This window comes from Dermacentor variabilis, chromosome 3, assembly GCF_050947875.1.
Source record: "Dermacentor variabilis isolate Ectoservices chromosome 3, ASM5094787v1, whole genome shotgun sequence".
In the NCBI taxonomy this organism is placed as follows: domain Eukaryota; kingdom Metazoa; phylum Arthropoda; class Arachnida; order Ixodida; family Ixodidae; genus Dermacentor; species Dermacentor variabilis.
The window spans coordinates 11833425-11856044 of NC_134570.1; the positions used below are offsets into that span (position 1 = coordinate 11833425).

At 48.2% G+C, this 22620-nt stretch overlaps 2 protein-coding genes across 6 annotated transcripts in view; one reads left to right on the forward strand and one right to left on the reverse strand.

Annotated features, from left to right (window-relative positions):
* Positions 1-22620, reverse strand: part of LOC142575140 (selenocysteine lyase-like) — a 128002-nt gene that overhangs the window by 32463 nt on the left and 72919 nt on the right. The window contains exon 9 of one of the 4 annotated variants that reach the window (XM_075684178.1): positions 19753-19967. The exons of the other annotated variants lie outside the window; for them this stretch is intronic. Coding sequence (XP_075540293.1) covers positions 19772-19967 — 196 coding nt within the window. The 3' untranslated portion in view covers positions 19753-19771. Of the gene's footprint in view, positions 1-19752; positions 19968-22620 lie in introns of those variants that run through there. 4 annotated transcript variants of the gene reach the window in all.
* Positions 2498-5901, forward strand: LOC142575141 (uncharacterized). Of its 2 annotated transcripts, none has more exons than XR_012826591.1 (2): positions 2498-4800; positions 4854-5901. XR_012826591.1 is itself a non-coding variant. In XM_075684179.1 (2 exons), exon 2 carries the CDS (start codon positions 3528-3530, stop codon positions 4374-4376), a length of 849 nt encoding a protein of 282 aa, XP_075540294.1. In that variant the 5' UTR covers positions 2498-2670; positions 2930-3527; the 3' UTR covers positions 4377-5901. The 2 variants fall into 2 exon arrangements, 1 of the variants encoding a protein (XP_075540294.1); XM_075684179.1 differs by having other exon boundaries at positions 2498-2670; positions 2930-5901.

The window sequence follows — 22620 nt, forward strand, 5'->3', positions numbered from 1 at the left end:
TCATCGGTCCGAGAAAGGTACAGTTTGAGACGACTGACATGGATGATGTCTGAGAGAGGTGAAGGCACGGTGGCATCCAGTGGAGACACTTCATATGTGACAGGGGTCACCTGGCGAAGGATGCGGTAAGGGCCGTAGTATCACAAGAGGAGTTTCTCCGAAAGACCGACATGCCGAGATGGAGACCAAACTAGCACCAGAGCACTTCGTCCGTACTCCACGTTGTGATGGCACTAGTCGTAGACACTTCTGGCGTGTCTGCGAAACAGAAAGACAAATGCAAGCAATCTGGCGTGCTTAGGTCGCTGTGGCTATGACATCCCAAGTATACTTTGTCGGCGAGTCAAGTGTGGTAGAAAGGAGTCTTGAAAGGCTGTGGGGTTCTCACAGCCGTACTTTGGACAAAGGAACGACAACACTGTAGCGCAAACAATCACAAGGGCATTTATTGCACCTTTCATAGATCAATGCCTGCTAGCCGAGTTGCTATCCCCAAAACATGCCGATGGGCGCGCGACAAATCTAGAAGTCCGACTCACCGCGACCGGATAGCGAGCGAAATATATGTTCGCCCCATGCTGGATCCCAACGCCTGGTCGTTCGCGCGTACGGTCACGCGAACGGTGGCGCGTTCGAAGGCGGCCACGCGAGACGGTCTCGCAGAAGCATGGATCGGCGCACGCGCGGGACGTCCGCCGCGCTCGCCGGCCCGCCGCCCAAGAGCACGCGCCTTGTCTTTCGGCGCCCAAGTAACCCCGCCTGTCGGCGGCGTTAGCAGCGCAACACTCGCGCCATCTCTCGTACTGCGCCTCAACCACTCCGACCGCCGCGGGCACCAGGCTACGCGACGAAGCCAGATTACAGGAGACGCGAGCCGTGCGGGAAAACAACATATCAGGGAACGCGTGAGAGTCGCGCATCCCCACAAGGCAAAGTCGGCTCACAGCAGAAGAGGAGATAGAAGGGTGAGTAGCCAGCTGTGTCGTGGCGCGAGGAATTGTAAGCGAATGTGACAAATCGTAGAGCAGTGTCCCAGTCGCGATGATCGGAGGAAACATACATTGCTAGCATGTCAGTTAATGTGCAGTTCCGGCGTTCAGTAGGATCATTAGTTTAAGAATGGTAAGCGGTAGTGAGCTTGTGTTTAGTAGCACATGATCGGTGTAAGTCGTCTATGACTTTGGCAAGGAAGTATCTTCCGCGATCTGTGAGAAGTTGACAAGGTGCGCCATGGTGTAAGATACTTTCGTGAAGCAAGAAGTCAGCGACGTCTGTAGCGCAACTGGTTGGAAGGGCTCTAGTAATGGCATAGCGGGTTGTATAGTCCGTAGCGGCGACAATCCAGCTCTATTTCGGTCATTTGATATAGGGAATGGTCCGACAAGATCAACGCCAACGTGAAATAAAGGGACATTCGGTATATCCAGAAGCTGCAGCAGGCCAGCAAGATGCACAGCTGCTCTTTTCCGGCGTTGACACAACTCACACGCAGCAACATAGCCCTGGACGGGGCAGTTGAGACAGGCCAGAAAAACCGTCGCGAAATTCAGTCATACACCTCAGTGATGCCAAGGTGTCCAGCGGTGGGAACATTGTGCAGTTGCTGGAGTACAATCTGTCGAATACAGTTAGGAGCCCGGGCCCGTCGGGGTGCATGTCGCAGCGATACAGGATGCCGTTTTGTAATCGGAGAGCAGGCGTTCGATAATGTGTCATGATTCATTGCATCGTTGTTCAGCACCGATGTCTTTCAAGGCAGAGAGCGAAAGGATGCGGATCAGTGCGACATCCACTAAACCGTCCAGTGCATCGACGGGATGATGAGACGGGCAGTCGGCGCCCTGATGTATGCGACCCGACTTGTAGACCAGTGTATATGTATTTCTGCAGCAGTAGGGCCCAGCGACCGAATCGTCCGGTGGGATCCTTGAGGGAAGAAAGCCACAAAGTGCGTGGTGATCGGTTGTAATTTTAAATGATCGACCATATATATAGGGTCGGAACTTGCCCATCGTCTAAATGAGGGCGAGACACTCGCGCTCGGTAATTAAGTAAATGCACTCGGCTTATTATGCCTAAGGGCATGCTTTCGAATATAAAAAAAAAAGTTGCACATGGCTGGAGGGAGGAGGAGGCTGGCATTGGCAATAACGCGGTTATGCCCACGGCATTGAGCTAATATTGCACTGATGCCGTAGCCATTGGCGTCAGTGTGGATTTCTGTTAGAGCGGAGACTTCAAAATGGGCGAAGACAGGAGGTGTGGTGAGCAGCGTAGTGAGCTGCGAGAAAGCAGACGCTAGTTCAGAGCTCCAGTGTGGTATAGTGCCTCCCCCTGCCAGATCTCCGGGTTATCACACATTTATGTTTAGTAGTAGTCCAGCTAGATGGCGCACCCCCATTCTGTCATGTGACGAGCTTGGACCAATCAGGAGGTGTCATCTGGCGAGTGGAGTCCTTTATGGTAATAAACGGCCGCTAGCCGGCTCAGTCCTAGTCCGGTTTTCATCAGGAGCAGTTAGCTCCGAGTCTCCCTTGCTGCGTCGGCGCTCGCAGCGCGTTCGCTGGGCGCGGGCCCCCACTTGCCTGCCGCTGCCGACACATCTTATGGCGACGAGGATGGGATTCCCGCTGCGGTTCCGACCGAAACCCCGGGAAACCAACGAGCTTCGTAAGTGAAGCGTCCCTTCCTGTGTCTGCACGGCACGCAAACGCCGCCGACGCACTTGGCGTCGCGAGGCTTCCGAGCCTAGGCCTGCCCGACCCCTTTGTTCTTCCTTGCCCCCTTCCTGCTGCGAGCCCCGGCTTGCCTCCTGCACTGTTTCCTGCACGCTACCCGGCATGGCTTTTTTTACTGCGAACCTTCCCGTTTTTCTTGAAGTGCCCGGGCTACCGTCAATTCATGGTATGGATGGAAAAAAAATTTTCAGGCCCACCTCGAAGCGGCCGGCGGTGGCGACTGGACGGACGCGCGACGAGCGTCCGCGCTCGTCAGCGCTCTGGGGCGTGAGGGACAACGAAAGTACTTTGCAGACGGGGAGCAGGAAGCAGTAAGGCAGTTAACCCGCGCAGCGTCACCGTCAAGCGAAGCAGCAAGGCAGTCGACCGGCGCAGCGTCAACGTCAAGTGATGCGGTCCCGCCAGCGTCAGAGTTCCAGAAACTCTTGCAGCGGCTTGACCGGCTGTTCGCCGCGTCAACGAATGTTCTGGCGGAGAGGCACGAATTCACCAGTCGACGGCAGTTCGAGGGAGAAGGATTCCTGGAATTCGTGACCGCATTAAAGGAGAAGGCGGTACAGTGCAACTTCGGCACAACCTACAACGAGCGCGTCCGAGACCAAATAATACATGGGGTAGCGAACGTCAGCGTTCGCGAAAAGTTAGCTCATGGCGAAACCCTGTCCCTGGACAAGGCAGAAGAAATTGGACGCTCTTTAGAAGCCCTGCATCGAGCGAACCGCGCGTTCGACTCCGAACAAATACAAAGAATCAAGGCAGCTCAACTTGGCGCTCCGTCGACGAGCCAAGATGGCCGACTTCTTCCGGGGAGCCGCCAAGATGGCCGACGTATTCCGCAAGGCCGCCAAGAGGGCCGACTTCTTCCGAGAGGCCGCCAAGAGGGCCGACTTCTTCCGAGAGGCCGCCAAGAGGGCCGACTTCTTCCGAGAGGCCGCCAAGAGGGCCGACTTCTTCCGAGAGGCCGCCAAGAGGGCCGACTTCTTCCGAGAGGCCTCCAAGAGGGCCGACTTCTTCCGAGAGGCCTCCAAGAGGGCCGACTTCTTCCGAGAGGCCTCCAAGAGGGCCGACTTCTTCCGAGAAGCCGCCAAGATGGTCGACATTTCGCACATGGCTCCTCCGGGAACCGTGGTGCATGCGATCGGTGTGGCAGCAGGAACCATAACGCGTCTTACAGAAATTGTCCAGCAAGAAATCGGCGATGCAACGCCTGCCACACGTTGGGCCATTTCGCTTCGGTATGTCGAAAGACCCAAACAGCAGTGCAACACGTCTCTTCCGCAGAGACGCTGTCTTCGTCAACTTCCGCAGGGCAGCCGTCCGCGTCTGTCTTGTACGGTAAGCGCTTTTGAAACTAAAAAAGATTTGGAAGTTCCGGTCGTAGTTAACGGCGTCTCCATGCGACTGCTGGTGGATACGGGAGCGTCTGTGTCATTCATGACGGCCGAAGATTTTAGAAATCACTTTGGTCAACAGCACTGGCTGTCACAAACAACAGTGGACTTGAGAAATTACTCCAGGCAACGCATCGACATTCAAGGCCTGTTTCGAGCCACTGTCCAGTTTTTCCAAAGGTCATGCTCCGTCACGTTCCACGTAACGACTACAGGAACATCACTGCTGGGTTTAGACGCCATCTAACGCTTGGGCATACCGATCGACGGTACGTCGCTGACATGTCTACCATCGCTTCCTTCAGTACAGAGCCCCACAGGTGTGCCTCCGGGTTTTGATCACCTCTTGAGTGACGAGTTGGGTCTCAACAACTTTGTGCACCGAATTCATCGGCAGCAAGATGCGAAACCAGTATCTTCAATGTTGTGCCGACTACCCCTGGCTCTCCGTGACCAGGTAACAAATCAATTGCGACGTCTCGAGGACTGCGACGTCATCGAGCGCGTCGAGCCTTCTGAGTGGGTGTCTCCAATCGTGGTGGTGCGCAAGAAGGATGGTACCATGCTGCTCTGTGTAGATCTACGGGAATAGGACAGTCTTGTGCCTCAAGTTCAAGAAAGAGTCTTGCAGAAACAGTGGCAGACTAAACAGTACGTAGACAAACGTAGAGGTGCTCAGGCAACTCGTGTCAAGGTGGTAAACAGTACGTAGACAAACGTAGAGGTGCTCAGGCAACTCGTGTCAAGGTGGGAGACACCGTCAGAATTAGATTTAACAGGAAGGATTTTTTAAATACAGTAAACCTCGTACAGTGAAGGCCCAGGTAGGACAATCTATTTTTGTACTCAGTGATGGGAAGACGTGGCGTGTGTCTAAGTTAACTCTAGTGATGAAGGATCCTACAGGTAGTACATTGTGTACAAGTGAGACTTTTTGTACTCATATTCAAAGCTGGATGGTCATTCCTATGACTCGTCTGTAGTGACAGCATCTTCTCATAGTTATAAGCATCAGCTAAGTAGTTCGTCTGACTGTATCACTTCCGAGTCCGCACAGTCAGCAGTCGTCTGATTCCGTGGGGGAATCGGTAACCTCCCAGGACTTGTTGGGACGTCGAGAGGACCTTCCTGGGCAACCCTCTCCAGCTTTGAGCGACAACCACATTCATTTGTCCAACCAGGGGGAGGGAAATAGTAGTGGGACGACTGGGTCTTCAAAGTCGACCGATACGCGTCGCAACCCCCAAAGTTCTTCTCAGGTACGCACGCGTCCTCATCGTGACAGAAAACGGCCTCCGTGGCTTGATTTTGTTTTCTGAGTGTAGAGCGTATTGCCGTCTCAGGCAATTCACATGTTTCATTACCACAGGTATAAAATGTGTTCCTTGTTTTGCGGTGCAGTGAGTCTTGTGCCGTGTTCCTTGTCGGATTTTGTTTTGCGTGACTGCCTGTGTTTTGGTGCCCAAGACTGGTACGCGTGTGTGTGAACTTGGGCGGGAACGAACTGAATTTGTCTTTGGACTTAAGTGCGCGTCTTGCGTGCGCGTTCCACTGTATGCTTACTTTGTTTTCAGGGGGGGATGATGTGGTACAGTGCCTCCCCCTGCCAGATCTGTGTTATCATACATTTATGTTTAGTAGTAGTCCAGCTAGATGGCGCACCCCCATTCTGTCATGTGACGAGCTTGGACCAATCAGGAGGTGCCATCTGGCGAGTGGAGTCTTTTATGGTAATAAACGGCCGCTAGCCGGCTCAGTCCTAGTTCGGTTTTCATCAGGAGCAGTTAGCTCCGAGTCTCCCTCACTGCGTCGGCGCTCGCCGCGCGTTCGCTAGGCGCGGGCCCCGACTTGCCTGCCAAGAAAGCTTCAAACATCTTTGGCACAAGTCCGTACGGGGACATTCTGCACATCATGAACTTTAGCAGGGTCGGGGCGAATGCATGACAAATCGACGAGATGTCCGAGTACGATTTGGCGGTGACTGAAGTGGCACTTGGACGAGTTGATCTGCAAGCCAGCGGTGCAAAAAACAGAAAGAGCAGATGAAAGTTTTTCAACATGGGTCACAAAAGTTGAAGAGAATATGATGACGTCATCCAAGTAGCACAAACAGATGGACCATTTCAAGCCAAGCAAGAGCATGTCCATCATCCGTCCAAAGGTCACCGGGGCATTGCACAAGCCAAAAGGCATCACCCTGAACTGATATAGGCCGTCTGGTGTGACGAATGCAGACTTTTCATGGTCCATTTCATCCACGGTTATATAGCCAGAGCGAAGGTCTATCGATGAAAAATAAGTGGAACCGTGGAGTCAATCCAGGACATCGTCGATGCAGGGAAGTGAATATACATATTTCTTGGTAATCGTGTTTAGATGACAATAGTCAACGCAGAATCGCCAGCTGTTATCCTTCCTTTTGACGAGGACAACAGGGGAAACCTAGGGGCTGCAAGTTAACGAGAGCAGCATTCCGGGCAAGTTGGTAATATTGCTCAAGTAATATTGCGCAATAAAAAAACTACCCACGAAGGAAGAAGCGTACGGCTATTCACAGATGGCTTTTAATGGCGAAGCCAATGAGCGTAGAGCAGCGAAAAAAACTAAACCCTTCTTCGTTGTCTTCAAGGCCACCGTCAGCATCCTCTTCTTCCCACATAACAGACTGTGGCAATATTATGGTAAGCAATAGAAGGACGCTCGCACCGCCACCTTCAAATATTTTTTAGCTTGTTGGGAACGCTTTTCGGGAATAAAATTTTTGGTTCCACGCAGTTTGAATATTCCTGCACGACATATAAAAAAACCAGACAAAACAAATATCAAGTGGACATGCATGTTTGATCTCTCATGGAATCGCCTAGCTGTGCACTGTGCGCCACCATAAGTATATAAAATAATTATACTGACAGCAATTATATTGTTACGCATGAAGCGTTTACTTAAATACACTAGGTAGATACTCGGTAGGTCAACTGGGACAGTTGGCATTTTCTGGGATCGGTACAGGGGCAACCAGCCAAACATCTTCCTTCTCTACTCCCTGCCTCCTTGGTCATTCATGTTTTTCTGCACTCTGTTGTGAGAGCACGTGACAATATGGACACTCCAGGCGAATTTCCGCCATCGACGTTAAACTTTGCAGTGAGGTTCCATATAAAGTCCAAGTGCGATAAATTGCGGCCCTGGGTTACATGCTGTAGTTGCAAGAGTGAGTTGGGAAGGACGGTGGCTTGATGCACGGCATTGTCTCACCTGCGCAAGGGGGTCGGTGTGAGTGGGCAGGTAAGCCCGTGCTAGGACAGGTTAGCACACGTGTCCTCTTCTAGTCCGGTCACAGCGGCACATGGAGTGGCCACATGTGTCCTATCTTGGAGATACTCTGCAGTCAGTGCAAAGTTTAGGAGAACCAACATAGCTGATAACTTCGCGTGCATTGTGTTCCCAAACGCTTAGCCTGCGTTGAAACGAGAGGCAGCATGAAGAGGAATTCACCTGCCACAGCTGCCGCTCTTCATCCCACCAGTGTTGTGACAGCAAGTGTCCACAGTTATCGAATGAGATCTGCTGATGTTTGTCCGCATGCGTGTGACTCGCTTGTGAATTTAATTAGTAAGCAATTGTTTACAGCAATCTATACGGCCAATAAAACTACAAACTTTGCTTTGTGTAGTCTAATATCTTGCTATCGCTACCAATGTTTCACGTTTCTGGCAAAAGTGTGAAAGCACCGGTCAGCCAGCATAGAGCTGAGAGACAAGCTGTCACAGAATGCTCGCAGTCTTTATGTTTGTTTCAGGCACATCTTCAGCAACCTGATACAAAATCATGTGCACTGGTTAAACCAATGGCTACAGTAGTGGGGTTCCGAGTCCATGGGCAATCTATTGGGAACTAAGGTTAACTCACCTACTATACGCTTGTGTGCTTACTGAACAGAATGGTGAAGATAGAAAGCTCCAAACTAATGACATTGTGTGCAACGGACTAGCGACATGTGAATGCGAAGTGCCCTTGCGGCCACGACCATCAGATTATTTCAAGTAGAGACTATTTCAACGAAGCGCAAGATAAAGCAAAATTAGGCTTCTCTTCAAACTGCGGGCATTGCAAAAAGCAACGAAATTGATTTTTACTTGAAAAGTATTTTTTGTCTGCCCAATTATTTGGACATTTGGAGCAGGTGTATGTCGGCGCAAGCCTGGTGCAATATCTGCGATAAACTACAATTTGCTGCAGCATGTAACTACTTTTCCTTCACGGCACAGTTTGGCACAGTAAGTGCAGCACTTCCATCTGCAAATTGCAAGCGGTTTATGCACATAAAGGATGCATGAAAATGATACGTGTTGTGCCTGGCACTATCTAAAGCATGTCGGCAGGCTAGTTGGTTAGGATTCATGATAACACAGTGCAGCATGACTGGATGAGGTCAGACAATTTGACACACACACAGCGCTAACTTTCCACTACAAATTTTTACTTTGGCATACACACTATGTATATAGTACCTAGCCAAGCAATTGAAGACAACTACAAGAATGTCAACGTTTAGAGGCACACACTAAGGAACTGACACGTGTCACACAGTGTAATTGCAACTTGCGAAGTATATGGCTATATCGATAACTTGAAAAACTGCGCCTCTTTTTCTAATGACACTGTCTTTTCTTTTGTTTGTCACAAAAGCTTCAGATACACAGGTACAATCACCATATATTCAAATGCAAACAATTCCAAAAACTACCTCAATGCATTATTTCATTTGCAGGTTCACCTAATCTTAGCAGGAATCCCAACACAAGCGCCACTTTTGGGATATTCAGTTCACCTGTACTTGTAACAAATGCTTTAATTCAGACTCCAATGCATACACTGAAGACCACTCTATGCTTCAGAACTGGCTACAGAGTGATTACACATCGCCCTTCTATGTACAGTAAAACCTCATTAATATGTACCCACTTAAGTAATTACGCTTTAGATATAGTTGCGGTGAATCTCCCACTCTGTTGCCATTCAACCTAATGTATTGGATGACCGCTTAAGCCATAGTCATTTAATGCATGCCCAAACGGCTAGTGCGCATAGTATTTAATCTTTCAGCACGTACAAGCGTGGAATCACCTAAATGTAGTGCGCGCAGCACATAGATAGCGAAATTGTGGTGCACGGGCCCTTCCTGGACTGTAATCGCCACCGATTGTGACATGAAAACATGGTAGTCATGACATGTTTCTTCCTCCCATAGCTTCTAGTGCTTCCACTTCGTCACCGTGGATGACGATGTGGATGATGGCCCTTCCGTATGCAACGCGGTTAGTGCATTGACCGTCATGACGGTGCTCACAAAGAAGTGGGGCGTGAAGGAGAAACTGGCTTACAGCCTTGCTGAGTTACAGGATGACATCGTCGCTGCAAGGCCGCCATGGCGGCAAGAGAAAATCAGATTTCTCGCTGCCTGCTCGGAAGTAAAAATTGTCTGTGTGCATGTTTTAGTGAGAATTAACATGTCTTTTTTGCCGGTAAGTCTACAAGCGCTCATCTGCCATTGTCAGTTTATTAGTACATCGCTTAGTGCGCACCTGATCCACGTTCCCCACCAACTACATATTAACGAGGTTTTACTGTAATCATGCTTAACATGCGTTCATTCTTGATGTCCTTTCAACTTATACTGACCAAAATTACTTTGCTAAATAAAGCACACAGATTAGCGTGGGGTGTGTTTCTGTTTGGCAGGTTTAGTACCGCATGCCTGGCTTAATTCGAGCTCGGTTTCTGTTCGACTTTGTGCGTGTCCAGGCAGGCGTGTGGGCGTCTGTGTGAAAACTTCAGTAGTGGAGTTTCTGTTGTCTGTTGTGTGTTTGCACTGTCGTTGATGTCGTTTTTGGAGTAGTGTGCGTCTTGTGGCTCGTTTCACATTCAGCTGTCTGTGTTCCGAGTGTTCTTGAGGTAACTGTTGCACTTGTGCAGTAGCTTGTTTCACATTCTGCTGTCTGCGTTCCGATTGTTTTTGAGGTGACTGTCGCAATTGTGTTGTTCGCGGTGGCAAGCTCGGCAGAGTCGGTGGAGGTGGTATTTGAGGTGGATTTCAAGAGTGTTTTTCAGTACTTGTCCTGAATAACACATCAAATCATTTCTTAAGGACAAGTACAGAAAAACAATCTTGAAGCTCAAGAACACTCGGAACACAGACAGCGGAATGTGAAAAAAGCCACAAAACACACACTACACCAAAAACGACATCAACTACAGTTCAAACAGACACAATTGTAACAGACAACAGAAAATCCACCACAGAAGTTTTCACACAGACCACCACACGCCTGCCTGCACACGCACAAAGTCAAACAGAAACCGAGCTCGAATTAAGCCAGGCATGCGGTAATAAACCTGCCGAACAGAAAAACATCCCACGCAAATCTACCCGCAAAAAGACAAATAAATGACAGACAAACCAAATCAATAACTCTTCTCCGCCACGAAGACCGAATTCCTACAGGCTAGAAAACTTACCAAAAAAACATGCGAGCTACACCTCCCATCTGAAAACTTACACAATCTGCACAGACAAAAATATAATCCATAAACGTCTAACACTGAAGGCTGTACCAGCTCTAGGAACACTCCCACCACACCATCGTGCAAACTGGCAAACATTGCACAATGCCTCACTTTCACTTTTGAATATCCTCAAGGAACACTGCGAAGAACAAATCGATAGTTTTAGCCACAGACTTCTGCACATAGCTCTGACACCAAATGAGAAGAAAGATTTAGCGCATTACGACGAAAAACAGTCTAGAAAATTGGTTCAAAAACAAAGGAAAAAAGCAAACTTTAATCAAAAAACAACCTTCCAGGCAAATAGCCAAAGAAGACAAGAGGGACCTCGAGTTTAGAAGTACCAGACGTGACGGAAACTTGCACAAAATTAAACCACTCCAATGTTGTAGACATATCAAAAACAATAGGTAAAAAAGAAATAGGCATACTCAGCAAGGGCCTAATCTTTTGTCCTACGAACAACACAATAAATGAATTCGAGCTTCACAAGGACCTCTCAGAATTTTCCCGACGAATGCGGATCAAACACTTTTTCGCAAACACACCAGACACCGGGACGACACCACTTAGAGCACAATCCGTTTGGACTCCCGAACCAGAACAAGCCATAGAACTTGACATATACCTAAAAACTGTCAGTAAAGAAATTACTATATGCCAATCCAAGACATCTAAGCGACCTAAAAACATAACTGTGTCAGAGAGAGAAAGAGAGAGAGAAACAGCTTTATTGAGCCGAGCTCGACATCTTCTTAGACGCCGTCGATGTAAGTGGTTCCCTCTTCATGAGACCCATATGCTTCTCTAGCCGCCTGGTCCCTGGAGATCAGGACGAGCTGGTCTTCCAGGGCGGTGCTGGTTAGCAAGGTCTCCCATCGCTCGGTAAGGGTGGATGAGGGATGGGTTAGGGTAGTGGGGCAGGTGGGGGGATTGCCTTGATGAAATCGCATATTCCAATGACGTGTTGGAGCGTGCCTAACTGAGTTTTGCAGAAATTACGATCCTTCTCGTACTTTTCCGGGTACATCTTGTTTTGAATGTAAGGGTGTGGGAAGGATGCATCCTGTATCTGCCTGTAGATCGCTTGCTGTTCTCTGCTAAGCGATTTGTGAGGATTGGGGTAACGGCGCCTCTCCGTCTTGTAATGGTTCGTAATGTCCCTATAACTTATTATGGACTGTGGCTCACCTTCCTCTACCCAGTGTTCCATCTCTCGGGTGAACTGGTGGGCAAGTTCGTTGTCCTCCAGCCCAGGGTAAGCCGGTGTCCATATCAACCCAACTTTCCTTTCAGGTACGTCACATTTACTCTTGAGAATATCTAGTGCCGCAAGAAACACCCACCCCTTTCTGTAGCTGTTATATACCTTTTCCAAGTCAGTGACAATTCTTCCCACCTTGGGCAGCGCGAGTGCTAGCGCTATCGCGGCCTCTTCTGCCACATCCGGAAAAGACGTCTTGATGGAGGCGCAGGTTACGAGCACATCCCGCGTCTTAACTGCCAGCGTGGCTTTCAATGAAAACTTGGGTAACGAAGCATCTGTGAATAGAGTGACCCCCTCTTCCTCTTCTACTATTTGACCCAAAGTCTCCATCAAGGCCGCTATACGAGCCGCTCTGCGGCCGTCGTTACGACCCGACCTTATGTTTCGAGACAGTGGCTTACTGTCGATTTTCTGAGCCCACAACCTGGGGAACGGCCCCGTTTCCTTCCGCTCTGCCTCTTGCCAGCCCAACTTGGCAAAAACGCGACGTCCCGCCGACGTTTGACTGAGTTGAACTCTGATTAGACAGATGAGCTTCTATGAACTCTTCGACGACGGTGTGCTTGGCCATGCCGCGAAGCTTGTTGGTCGAAGAATGCTTCGAAATGCCCAGCGCCATCTTGGTTGCCTTGCTTATAATGAAGTTCAATTGGTCCCTGTCTTTCTTCAGTAACTTGAGGTACGGCACTGCGTAAACAATTCGCGACGTCACGAAGGCCTGGACGAGCGTCAGTGCATCGTCCTCCTTCAATCCTCATTGTCTGTTTGTGACTCTTCTGATCATGTTCGAAATTTGTCCCGTTGAAATCTTGATTTTGTCGATCGACGTGTGTCGGAGAGTCATACCATTTCAAATCTTAGTCGCCGGAATGATATTGTTATTAAGGAAGCAGATAAGGGTGGAAATATAGTTATTTGGCCAGTAGAAGAATACAAGCACGAGGCTTACAGACAACTAAACAACCCATAACATTAGCGTAAGCTAGATAACGATCCAACATTATCCGTGACGTGACGTAGTGACGGCGGATCCGGATCATGAGACGGAAATAATCAGAAGAATAAGAATGGGCTGGAGTGCGTTTGGCAGGCATTCCCAAATCATGAACAGCAGGTTGCCGTTATCCCTCAAGAGAAAAGTATATAATAGCTGTGTCTTGCCAGTACTCACCTACGGGGCAGAAACCTGGAGGCTTACGAAAAGGGTTCTACTCAAATTGAGGACGACACAACGAGCTATGGAAAGAAGAATGATAGGTGTAACGTTAAGGGATAAGAAAATAGCAGATTGGGTGAGGGAACAAACGCGAGTTAATGACATCTTAGTTGAAATCAAGAAAAAGAAATGGGCATGGGTAGGACATGTAATGAGGAGGGAAGATAACCGATGGTCATTAAGGGTTACGGACTGGATCCCAAGGGAAGGGAAGCGTAGCAGGGGGCGGCAGAAAGTTAGGTGGGCAGATGAGATTAAGAAGTTTGCAGGGACGGCATGGCCACAATTAGTACATGACCGGGGTTGTTGGAGAAGTATGGGAGAGGCCTTTGCCCTGCAGTGGGCGTAACCAGGCTGATGATGATGATGATGATGATGATTATCCCACACAGTGACAATTACCAACAGGCTGAAATTTCTTTTGGCTGGTGAATTGATAACACCATCAGAATACAAATTTCTTAAACCAAGGAAAAAAAACTGCCGGACGTTTCTGCCTCCTCCTAAAAATTCATAAAGTTCCATCCACTGAACTATACACCGCTATTATCTCAGGTCGCCCGATAATTACAAACAACACCCCTACAGAGAGCATCTCCACATTCCTTAACCGCTTCCTTAGTGACTTGCCAAAAGGACTTCTGTCATTTGTACAAGATGCGCCCCACCTGCTGAGAATTATAGAGGACATTGGTACTAAAGGCACACTACCCCAGAACATAATTCTCGCAACACTAGACGTCACGGCCCTGTACACCAACATGCCAATCGCTGATGGTTTATTTTCGATAAAACCAACGCTGTCTAAACACTATGCACAACACTCTACTGAAGTCTACTTGTCTCGCCTTGAATTCATAACTACTTCGAATTTGAGGAGAGTTACTACCTACAGATACATGGTACAAGCATGGGCACGCCTTTTGCACCTACCTACATGAACATATTTATGGGGATTCTAGAAACAGACTTCCTATCGCACTGCACTGACAAGCCCCACACATACCTACGATACATAGACGACATATTCATAATATGGGGACATGGTCAAGACAGCCTAGATAAATATGTAGCATTTCTAAACTTTTTTCATCCAACAATAAAATTCACATCATAATCCTCAACTGAGCGCATAAACTTTCTGGACACAACAATATACATAGACAATGGGGTGCTAAAGACAATGCTGTATAGGAAACCTTTCAACAAACAACAGTACCTAGAATATACGAGCCACCATCCCAGGCATTGCAAACAAGGCATCTCGGTTCTACAAAGCGTATCCAATCTTTCCAAGTACAATGAACCAACTTGCCCAACAATGCATCCTGCTAAACTGCATTTAAAGGCCAAGCCACATGACTACATCGCATTTGCATGGAAAACCAAGACTACATAGATAGACTCGATCACCTTAAAGAAACCCTATCAAACAGGAACCACCCAAACAGTAACCTTCATAAAGCCTACACCGCTGCAACCAAACTTGATCGAGCCGAAGTCCTCAAGCCCCGCCCGAGGATAACAAGAACAACAACGCCTCTTCTTACTACTAAATTCTCAAACGCACTCGCAAATGTGAATAACATCCTCAGTAAATACTACCCAATACTCACCAGCAACCAGAAACTTAAGATCTTTCCCGACCCGCCCAGAGTAGCCTGCAGACACAACACAAATTTTAAAGATATTCTTGTGCATGCCAAACTAAGAACAAAGATGAAGCTGGGAACCGGTCCCTGTGGCCGCCCCAGGTGCTCTACATGCAAATATATTCAATCTACTACTACAGTGAAAAGTACAGTGTCAAATTACGCACACAAGGTAACTTCAGCTTTCACCTGCACATCAAGCAACGTAGTCTACTGTCTAGAATGTGCCACTTGTAGTAAACAATACATAGGTGAGACTGGACAACAAATTCATACAAGACTCAATGGTCACCGCGCGGACACAAAACACAATTTACCTAAAGCAGTAGCCAGCCACTTTAATGAACATGGTCATATATTTAACAAAGCAAGGCTCTATATAAGACAAACAAATTTCCGTTCACCTCGCGAAAGGAAATATACGGACTCCTACCTCATACACAAGTTTAACTGCCTACACCCGACGGGAATTAATTTGGCACATGGCAACTTAGAATCTTTAAAAGCGGTAACTTAAATCTGAGATTCTCATATCATCAACCAAGACACAAACACATTATGCCACCAGCTAACTTTAATTCCTTAACCTCACCTATTCCTCCATTTCGAAAATATTTTCCTGCCTACTACTAAATTTAATATACTCTTTTATGTTTTAGAGCGCAGCTCTTTGGCGTCCGTTCCTGGGTTTCGCGTCGTCGTCGGCGTTGTCGTCGGCCTCGTAACCAGCTCCGCCCCTCTTTCATCCCCCCAGCGCTAGCAGCGACCGACTGATACCGCTGGATGCCGCTGACGCCGCTAGAGTCAAGATAACGTGACTGCATAGAACACCGTCGCCGCCATGCAGAAAGAGGAGGAAAGGGTCCCCCCCCCTGTTCTTGTGTGGCGGATAGGGTGCTCTTCAGTTGCCGACGCGCCGGTTATTTCACGTAGGCCCCGGCACGTCGACGAATACGTGACCACCTTCCCACGGCTAGACCTGGTTCTTAGCGCTGCGGAAGCGAGGGTATCATATTGTTTGTGTCGGCATCGGCGGCGTTGTCCCTGAAACCAACTCCGCAGCTGGGGTTGACTCACTATCGGCGTCAGCGGCATCAGTCAGTCGCTGCTATCTTTTCCCTCCTCCCTTTATCGTGTTGTCCGCTTGCTGCGCGCGCTTCTGCCCCCATCGTTTGCCGCTGGGTGTACACGCCGCCCCCCTCCCCCCTCTTCCTGCGAGTCTCCGGTTGTCAAAGCGCCGGCTCGAACTTAATTCCTTTCTTCGCTCCTCCTCCAATGCAACCCCTGTGCGGTGGCAATCAGAGAGCCAGATCGGTGGCGGCGGATCTGTATATGTGCACCGCCCGAGCCGAAATTGCCGCTGCCGTTCGCCCTGTGCGGTGGCAATCAGAGAGCCAGATCGGTGGCGGTGGATCTGTATATGTGCACCGCCCGAGCCGAAATTGCCGCTGCCGTTCGCCACTGCGAAATTATCTGCCAGTTCTTTCTGAGCCATGAGCGAGACGACCGATGGAAGTCCTCCGTCTGCTGCTGCTGCTGCTGCTGCTAAACGAGCTGCCAGAGCAGAGGCCCAGCGCCGTCGCCGTCAGAATCCAGAGGTGCGTGCCGCCGAAGCAGAAGCTTACCGTCGTCGCCGTCGAGATGATCCAGGAGTACGGGAAATATAAAAAAAGATTCTGTGATAGCGCATACATGTGTTGCTCGATTTCTTTGCCTCAATCTATCGAAAAGGTGAAACAGCTTATTTGCTGCGCTCAAATTTCGCATTAGGAAGTAACGTAATCGTCGGTAATTTTTTATGTTTATATCAACTGTACGACCCCCTTTTCCCATGTACATCGCCCCCCGCCCACTTCTGCGCACGTCACCCTCCTATTTGTCATTCGTTTCGGTTCCCCCCCCTCCTATTTCTCTTTTTTTGTCTGTTTTCTATTATGTTTTCTGAAACACCCTCACCAACACATTCAGAAGTCCCAGACGTCATTAAACCTTTTTTGGCGCCTGAGACACACAGGGTATCGCCATTTCTGTATACAGCCGTAACGACACCTACGTTGAGCTACTGGGGCTAACAGCCCTTGAAAGACCATGCCGCTGCCTTCCAGATACGCCATACATTGCATCCCAGACTCCTTGCCACCACCTTAACTACTTCAATATTACTCGTCGTATGCTGCTATGCTACGCTACGCTATGCAAACTAAAGTCACGCTTTCAACTCAGGGTTTTTTTTTTGCCTGTTGTGTTACTTGCGCACTGACTGCCTAACCGGCTCTTCTAATGCCACAAAAACGTGCGGCATGCCAACGACACCTCTGAATGCTCCCTAACTTCTTGCTTCCCCAAAGCCCTCCCATGCCCCCCTTCCTTTTTTTCTCCCCCCCTCTTTTTCCCCTCTTGGAGTCCTCCCCCTTTTTTTCTCTCTCCTTTTCTTTTTTTTCTTTTCTCCCCGCCTTCCCACTCCCCTGCTCTTGTCCCCTCGTCTTGGGAACGGCGCTCACACATGTCGGGCGACAGCGCTCATTACCTCTGAAGTCTCTCCCTTTATAACCAGCCACCACCGATGACGAATGCACGTGACGTCATTGCACTGACCCTTTAAAACTAACCTGCCGAGGTTGATGAGGCCGCCTTTGACAAAGATAGGTATTCCTATCGAAACGTTGGCCAGCCTTTCTGAGGCACCTTATTCCTGTTTACAAACTTTATACCACAGTGTGCTATTCCATCTGTCAGCCCCTTTCTTGATTTTGGAGTTTGAATAGTAAGGAGTAGTGCTCATTTCATTCAAAAAGAAGGGGTTATTCAGAACATCACAGAACAGAAAGAAACAGAAACACAGAACAGAACAGAAAGGACATTCAGACGGGAGGGGTTAGTAAAATGCACAGCAAAAAAATATTTCTTCGAAAAAAACATGGTAAAACCCAATGTCGAACATTTCCCAACTAAGAAAAAAAGGACATGCATAAAGAAGCAAATATTTTCAAAGATGAGCTATTCCTATCAACTGATTTGAGCAAGCTCATTGGTGTGAGACCCGAACTTTGTCACAAGTGAGGTTCTCTCTCAACAGCTGGTAACCTCAACTGTCCTGACATACTCTCACAGCCAGTGCACAACACCTCAGTGTTGCGTTTTACTGCTTTAAAAAGTTTATTTTGGTTTGTATTAGGGACACCTGCATCTCGGCGTCAGCCAACGCTTTGTTTTTGAGCTCATGTTCCTTCAAAAACGCGGCGGCAGGCTTCCTTTCCCGTTTATTCCTCAGTACATAGGTCCTTTCTGCTCTCGTCCTCCTTCCGACACGCGTTCGCCGAACGAACCACTTGAAACATCCTCTTGGTCAGTTGTACAGTCATCATCCGATATTTCAGGCTCCCTAGGGGCCCCGAAAACGTCCGAACAATCAGGCAGTCGGAAAAAATAATGCCTTTTGTAATGCCCCGAAGGGCTCAAATTGCCAAAGGAACATTCGAAAAAGCTCTGAAGGCCTGCCAGTACACTTATTAGGCATACTGGTGCTCGTACTGTGACAGGAGATGGCATGTGCACGCGTGTATAATTAAGGAATACAAACTGTTTCCCATGACAATTGCCTCCACCCATGCTTGTTGTGCTTCACCACAATACTTTCGCGTACGCTTCACCACGTAACACTGCTGTACTGAGGCGAAGCTGACTTTTGGAAACCGGCATTATGCAACGCGCTGTGCTTTCTGAGCTTCGAAGCCCAAAGGCGGAGTCGGTGCCATTGCTGACAGCGGCGAATTCTTTCAATGAAAAACATGGCACAGAACGACAAGAAGCTTAATAGCGAACGTCACAGCAGCTAGGCCTAGCGTTGTCGAGGTGGTTGCTACGGCTGTCAGCGGATCTGCGTGCGAGAGCGCCGTTCGAGGCGGCCAGGTAATCAAAATAGCGGTGGTGGCTTTGATTAATGCCGTTCCGGACCTGCGGTCACGGCAAGAAGTTTGGAAAATTAGACGAGGAAGGGTTCTTGCACCCGAAATTTCAGACATTCTTATACATAGGCTCTATGGGGTGCGTGGTGGAGCCGCGACGCCGTCCAAACTATCGGCCGTCTAGAAAGTCGGTCGTTGACTGTACACTGGCAACACCTGCAGCCGACGACATGGCGTCAAAGATGATAAGTTGCAATTCCTTTTTGTTACTCGAGCCAGCATTACCGCGACTTTCGTTCTCTTTCAATAAAAGTCCAGCTAATTTTTCCTGATAAAAGCACAAATTCCCTGAGTTTTCCCAAGTATTTCCAGACTATTCAAAATCCCTGAGATTTCCCAGTTTTCCTGGTTGGTAGACGCCCTGAATAAATGACCTTTCACGCAGTTACTTCCAATATAAAGTTCTTTGCTGACGACTGTGTTGTTTACCGTGAAATAACTAACGAATCTGACTACTCTGTCTTCTAGTCTCACTTAGACAATATTTCGAACTGGTGTAGCAAATGGTTCATGGCTCTAAATACTAATATATGTAAGAGTATGACATTCTCTCACCGTTCTAAACTCACTGAATTCCTTGCTTATAAAATTGACGGCACATTACTAGAGCATGTAACCTCGTATAAGTATCTTACTGTGCACATAACAAATGACCTCTCATGGCATACTCACTTTCATTATATCATTAACAATGCTAATTGTGCACTAGGATACCTACGCCGCAATTTTTCTGAAGCACCAAGCCAGTTAAAATCATTACTATATCAAACGCAGATTAGATCTAAACTCAAGTATGCATCTGCTGTTTGGGATCTGGGCTTACGTAGCCTTGTAGATACAATAGAATCCGTTCAGAATCGTTCAGCTCACTTTATTTCATCAAACTATTCCAGTATTGCCAGTGTTTCACTGATGAAATATAATCTTGGCCTCCCTAACTTGCTCTTAAGAAGACAGAGAGCGTAACCTTTTATTTCAAATCAACAAGATACGAGTCCGGCGTCTTTTTAGTGGGTCTGGGCACCCGCCGCGGACGCGGTTCCGAGACCTTTTGGAAGCGGCTTCCTCGGCTCGCTGGACGGCCCAGAGTTGTGCTGTCAGGTCAGAGCTGAGCAGTGCGGTCATCCAGCGTGACCGGAGGCTGGCGGTGGAAGAGACGGAGGGGTCGGCACTGCCCGACTTGTTTGTTAGCTCCCGACACTCCCATAACATGTGATTTAGTGTGGCAACCTCGGCACACGATGTGCATCTGTTTGTTATATTTGTTATGTTATATTTTTCTGAAGAAGAAAAATATAACATTTTTGTCTCTTACATAAAATTTTTTTCTTAAACCAGTCATTTAAACACAAACTTTTATCACAACCATCATACTTGTCATCCCACACTAATCACCAGTGTAAAATCGTCATTCCTTTTTGCCATACTAACCTGTTTCAGAATAGAACCCCCTTCCCAGCACCAACGTCAGCATTGAAGATGCACAGTTATTCAAGGCCGCCGTCATTGAGCACTTCTTGGAATAACCTATGCTGCTATTTGTTAATTCCATTTCCTGTTGTGCATGTACAATAGTGTCGCTTACGGTATCGTCATTGAAGGCCTCTGTTATTGACCTGTTAGAATAACCTGCTCAGTTAATTATTAGTTTATATACACCTCAGACACTGCCCAGGCGGTGCTGCGGAAAAACCCGTCACCAGCGTCCCCATCACAGCCTTGGCGCTAACTGAGTAGTGCAAGGAGAGCTGACCGCAAGCGAAGGTGCATAGGCCACAATGGACCCTTCTCTTTCGTTTGTGTTGAGGCATGGTTTCGTAAAAATCAAGGACCTGGAAAGCGTCTTCCACCCATCCACGCTTTGGAAAGGAAGCTCAGCGGGGCGAAGTACGTGTACAATATAAAGTCTCAGGTGTTACTTCGGCGTGCTGCAACTCGCAAGTACAGAGAGCATCAGGTTTGTCTATAGGCATATCAGCATAAAAATCTAAGCATTTCAAATTGGTTCATATTGAATATGTCCTGAACACAAGAGTTAAGTATCTCCTATATCTTCATGTATTTTATCGTAATGTTTTTTCTAGCAATTATTTACAGAGAGTAAATCCTTTCATGGCCTTTTCCAGGGCAGCAAACAGAAAACGTTTTCCAATGCAGCAAACAGCGTGCAATCATAACGAAAGTAGGCTTCCTACAGTGCCTACGCACTGCATCTTTCTTTCTCGCAGGAGCTACAGCATCGCTCAGTACTATAATTTGAACTTTTCGCAGACGCTTCGAGCAACAAGCGCGCACAAATATATGTAAATAAAGGCAACATTTTTTTTCTACACACATGCGTTACTTCGCAATTACTCATCCAGCGCTCCTACAGCAAGTTTATTGCTCACATTTGAAAAACGCAGTCCAGCAGGCTCAGCACATTGCGAAGCGTGCTTGTTGTATCGGCGCAGGACATACAAAATACTGAAAGTAGAAATGAGCTCGCGATACAACGATGCTCTAAACAGGATTTCGAATTCATAAACGAACCAAAATGTTTGGTTAAGCTGACCTGCCAAATCTCTCCGTTCCACTTGTTGAGTCAAGCGGAGGCGGACGTCTGTTAAAAGGTGGAGATATCAATGGCACATAAGCAGGATGGTTCGCAACGTTGTTTTTTCTGTTACCAACGAAGTGGCGGCTGCAGATTCTTGAGTTTTCACTTTGTTACCACGCTCCTCCGTCAGGGCTACGCAACACAATTACAGAAAAACAAAATTGTCGCACTTTCTCATGCGAGCTGCTGTGTTGTGGGGAATGCAAGTAATCCGATTACCCAACAGGTTGAACGGCCCGTATCCAGCGCTTTCGCCTTTCTCCTTCATACGATCGCGATGGAAATTGGTAAAACTGAACGCTGTTATTCCGTCCTTCATGTTCATGGCAATTTACAACACAACAGTAGCGTCGATTGCGGCGTTTCTTCGTAGCGCGCGGAGCTATCGCGGTTGCCGTCGTTTTTGCCATCAGTCTGAAGGAGTGAGCCAGCAAGCGCTTATGGCAGTTCGGCGGCGCGTCTGACTAGCGTAGAAATTCATAGCTCTCTCTCTGGGTGTTAAATGCGCAAAACACTCGCAATATGAACCAAAATCTAGTTAAATCGTTGTTTCGCAGTCGCTAGCTGCATAGGCAACTTAGCATGGGAATCGGGCTTCACACTACTCAATTACTGCCTCTTCGCACCAGCAGGTGGCGCTACGCATCTTGCAAAACTCCAGAGTCTGACGTCCATTTTATTGCACATATAACAATGTTGTTTCTATTATTACAACTGTATGAACACGGTTTACACACCCCCTCTGTAATACCTTTTGGGCCCCCGAAGGTATTCCAATAAATAAATAAATAAATTTGAGCCCTCGGGTGCAGTGAAAGGCATGCATTCATTTTTAAAGTGGAAAGCTTTACTAACTTCGTCAAGCCCAGGTTCGCCGTCACCGCAAATTTGGCCTTCGTTTGACCACAGCTATGCCGTAGCCTTGGCAATGCATCATGTGACTCGCCGCGCCTAGCTTCGCCACCACTGCCGCCAACTTGGCGCATGCGCTCTCTGCAGCTGGGTCACTGCCTGACCACATGGCTCGCGATGCACTTGGCTAAGAGCTAAGGCTTTGAGCAGTCGTCATTAAGCAGCGTCTGACCAGCCCGCGGATATCGCTCGGCATGCTGCTTCAGTGGGGAGGGTCCAGAATGCAACAGGCGTCGCACCGTTGAGATCAATGTAGGGACCGTGCTCGCGCCCTGTCCATTTGTGCTTCGACGCTGCGCAAGTTCGTGGCATC

Bases quoted from the DNA above. Each gene is read 5' to 3' on its own strand.
- LOC142575141 (XM_075684179.1), top strand. From the start codon at position 3,528: ATGGCCGACTTCTTCCGGGGAGCCGCCAAGATGGCCGACGTATTCCGC.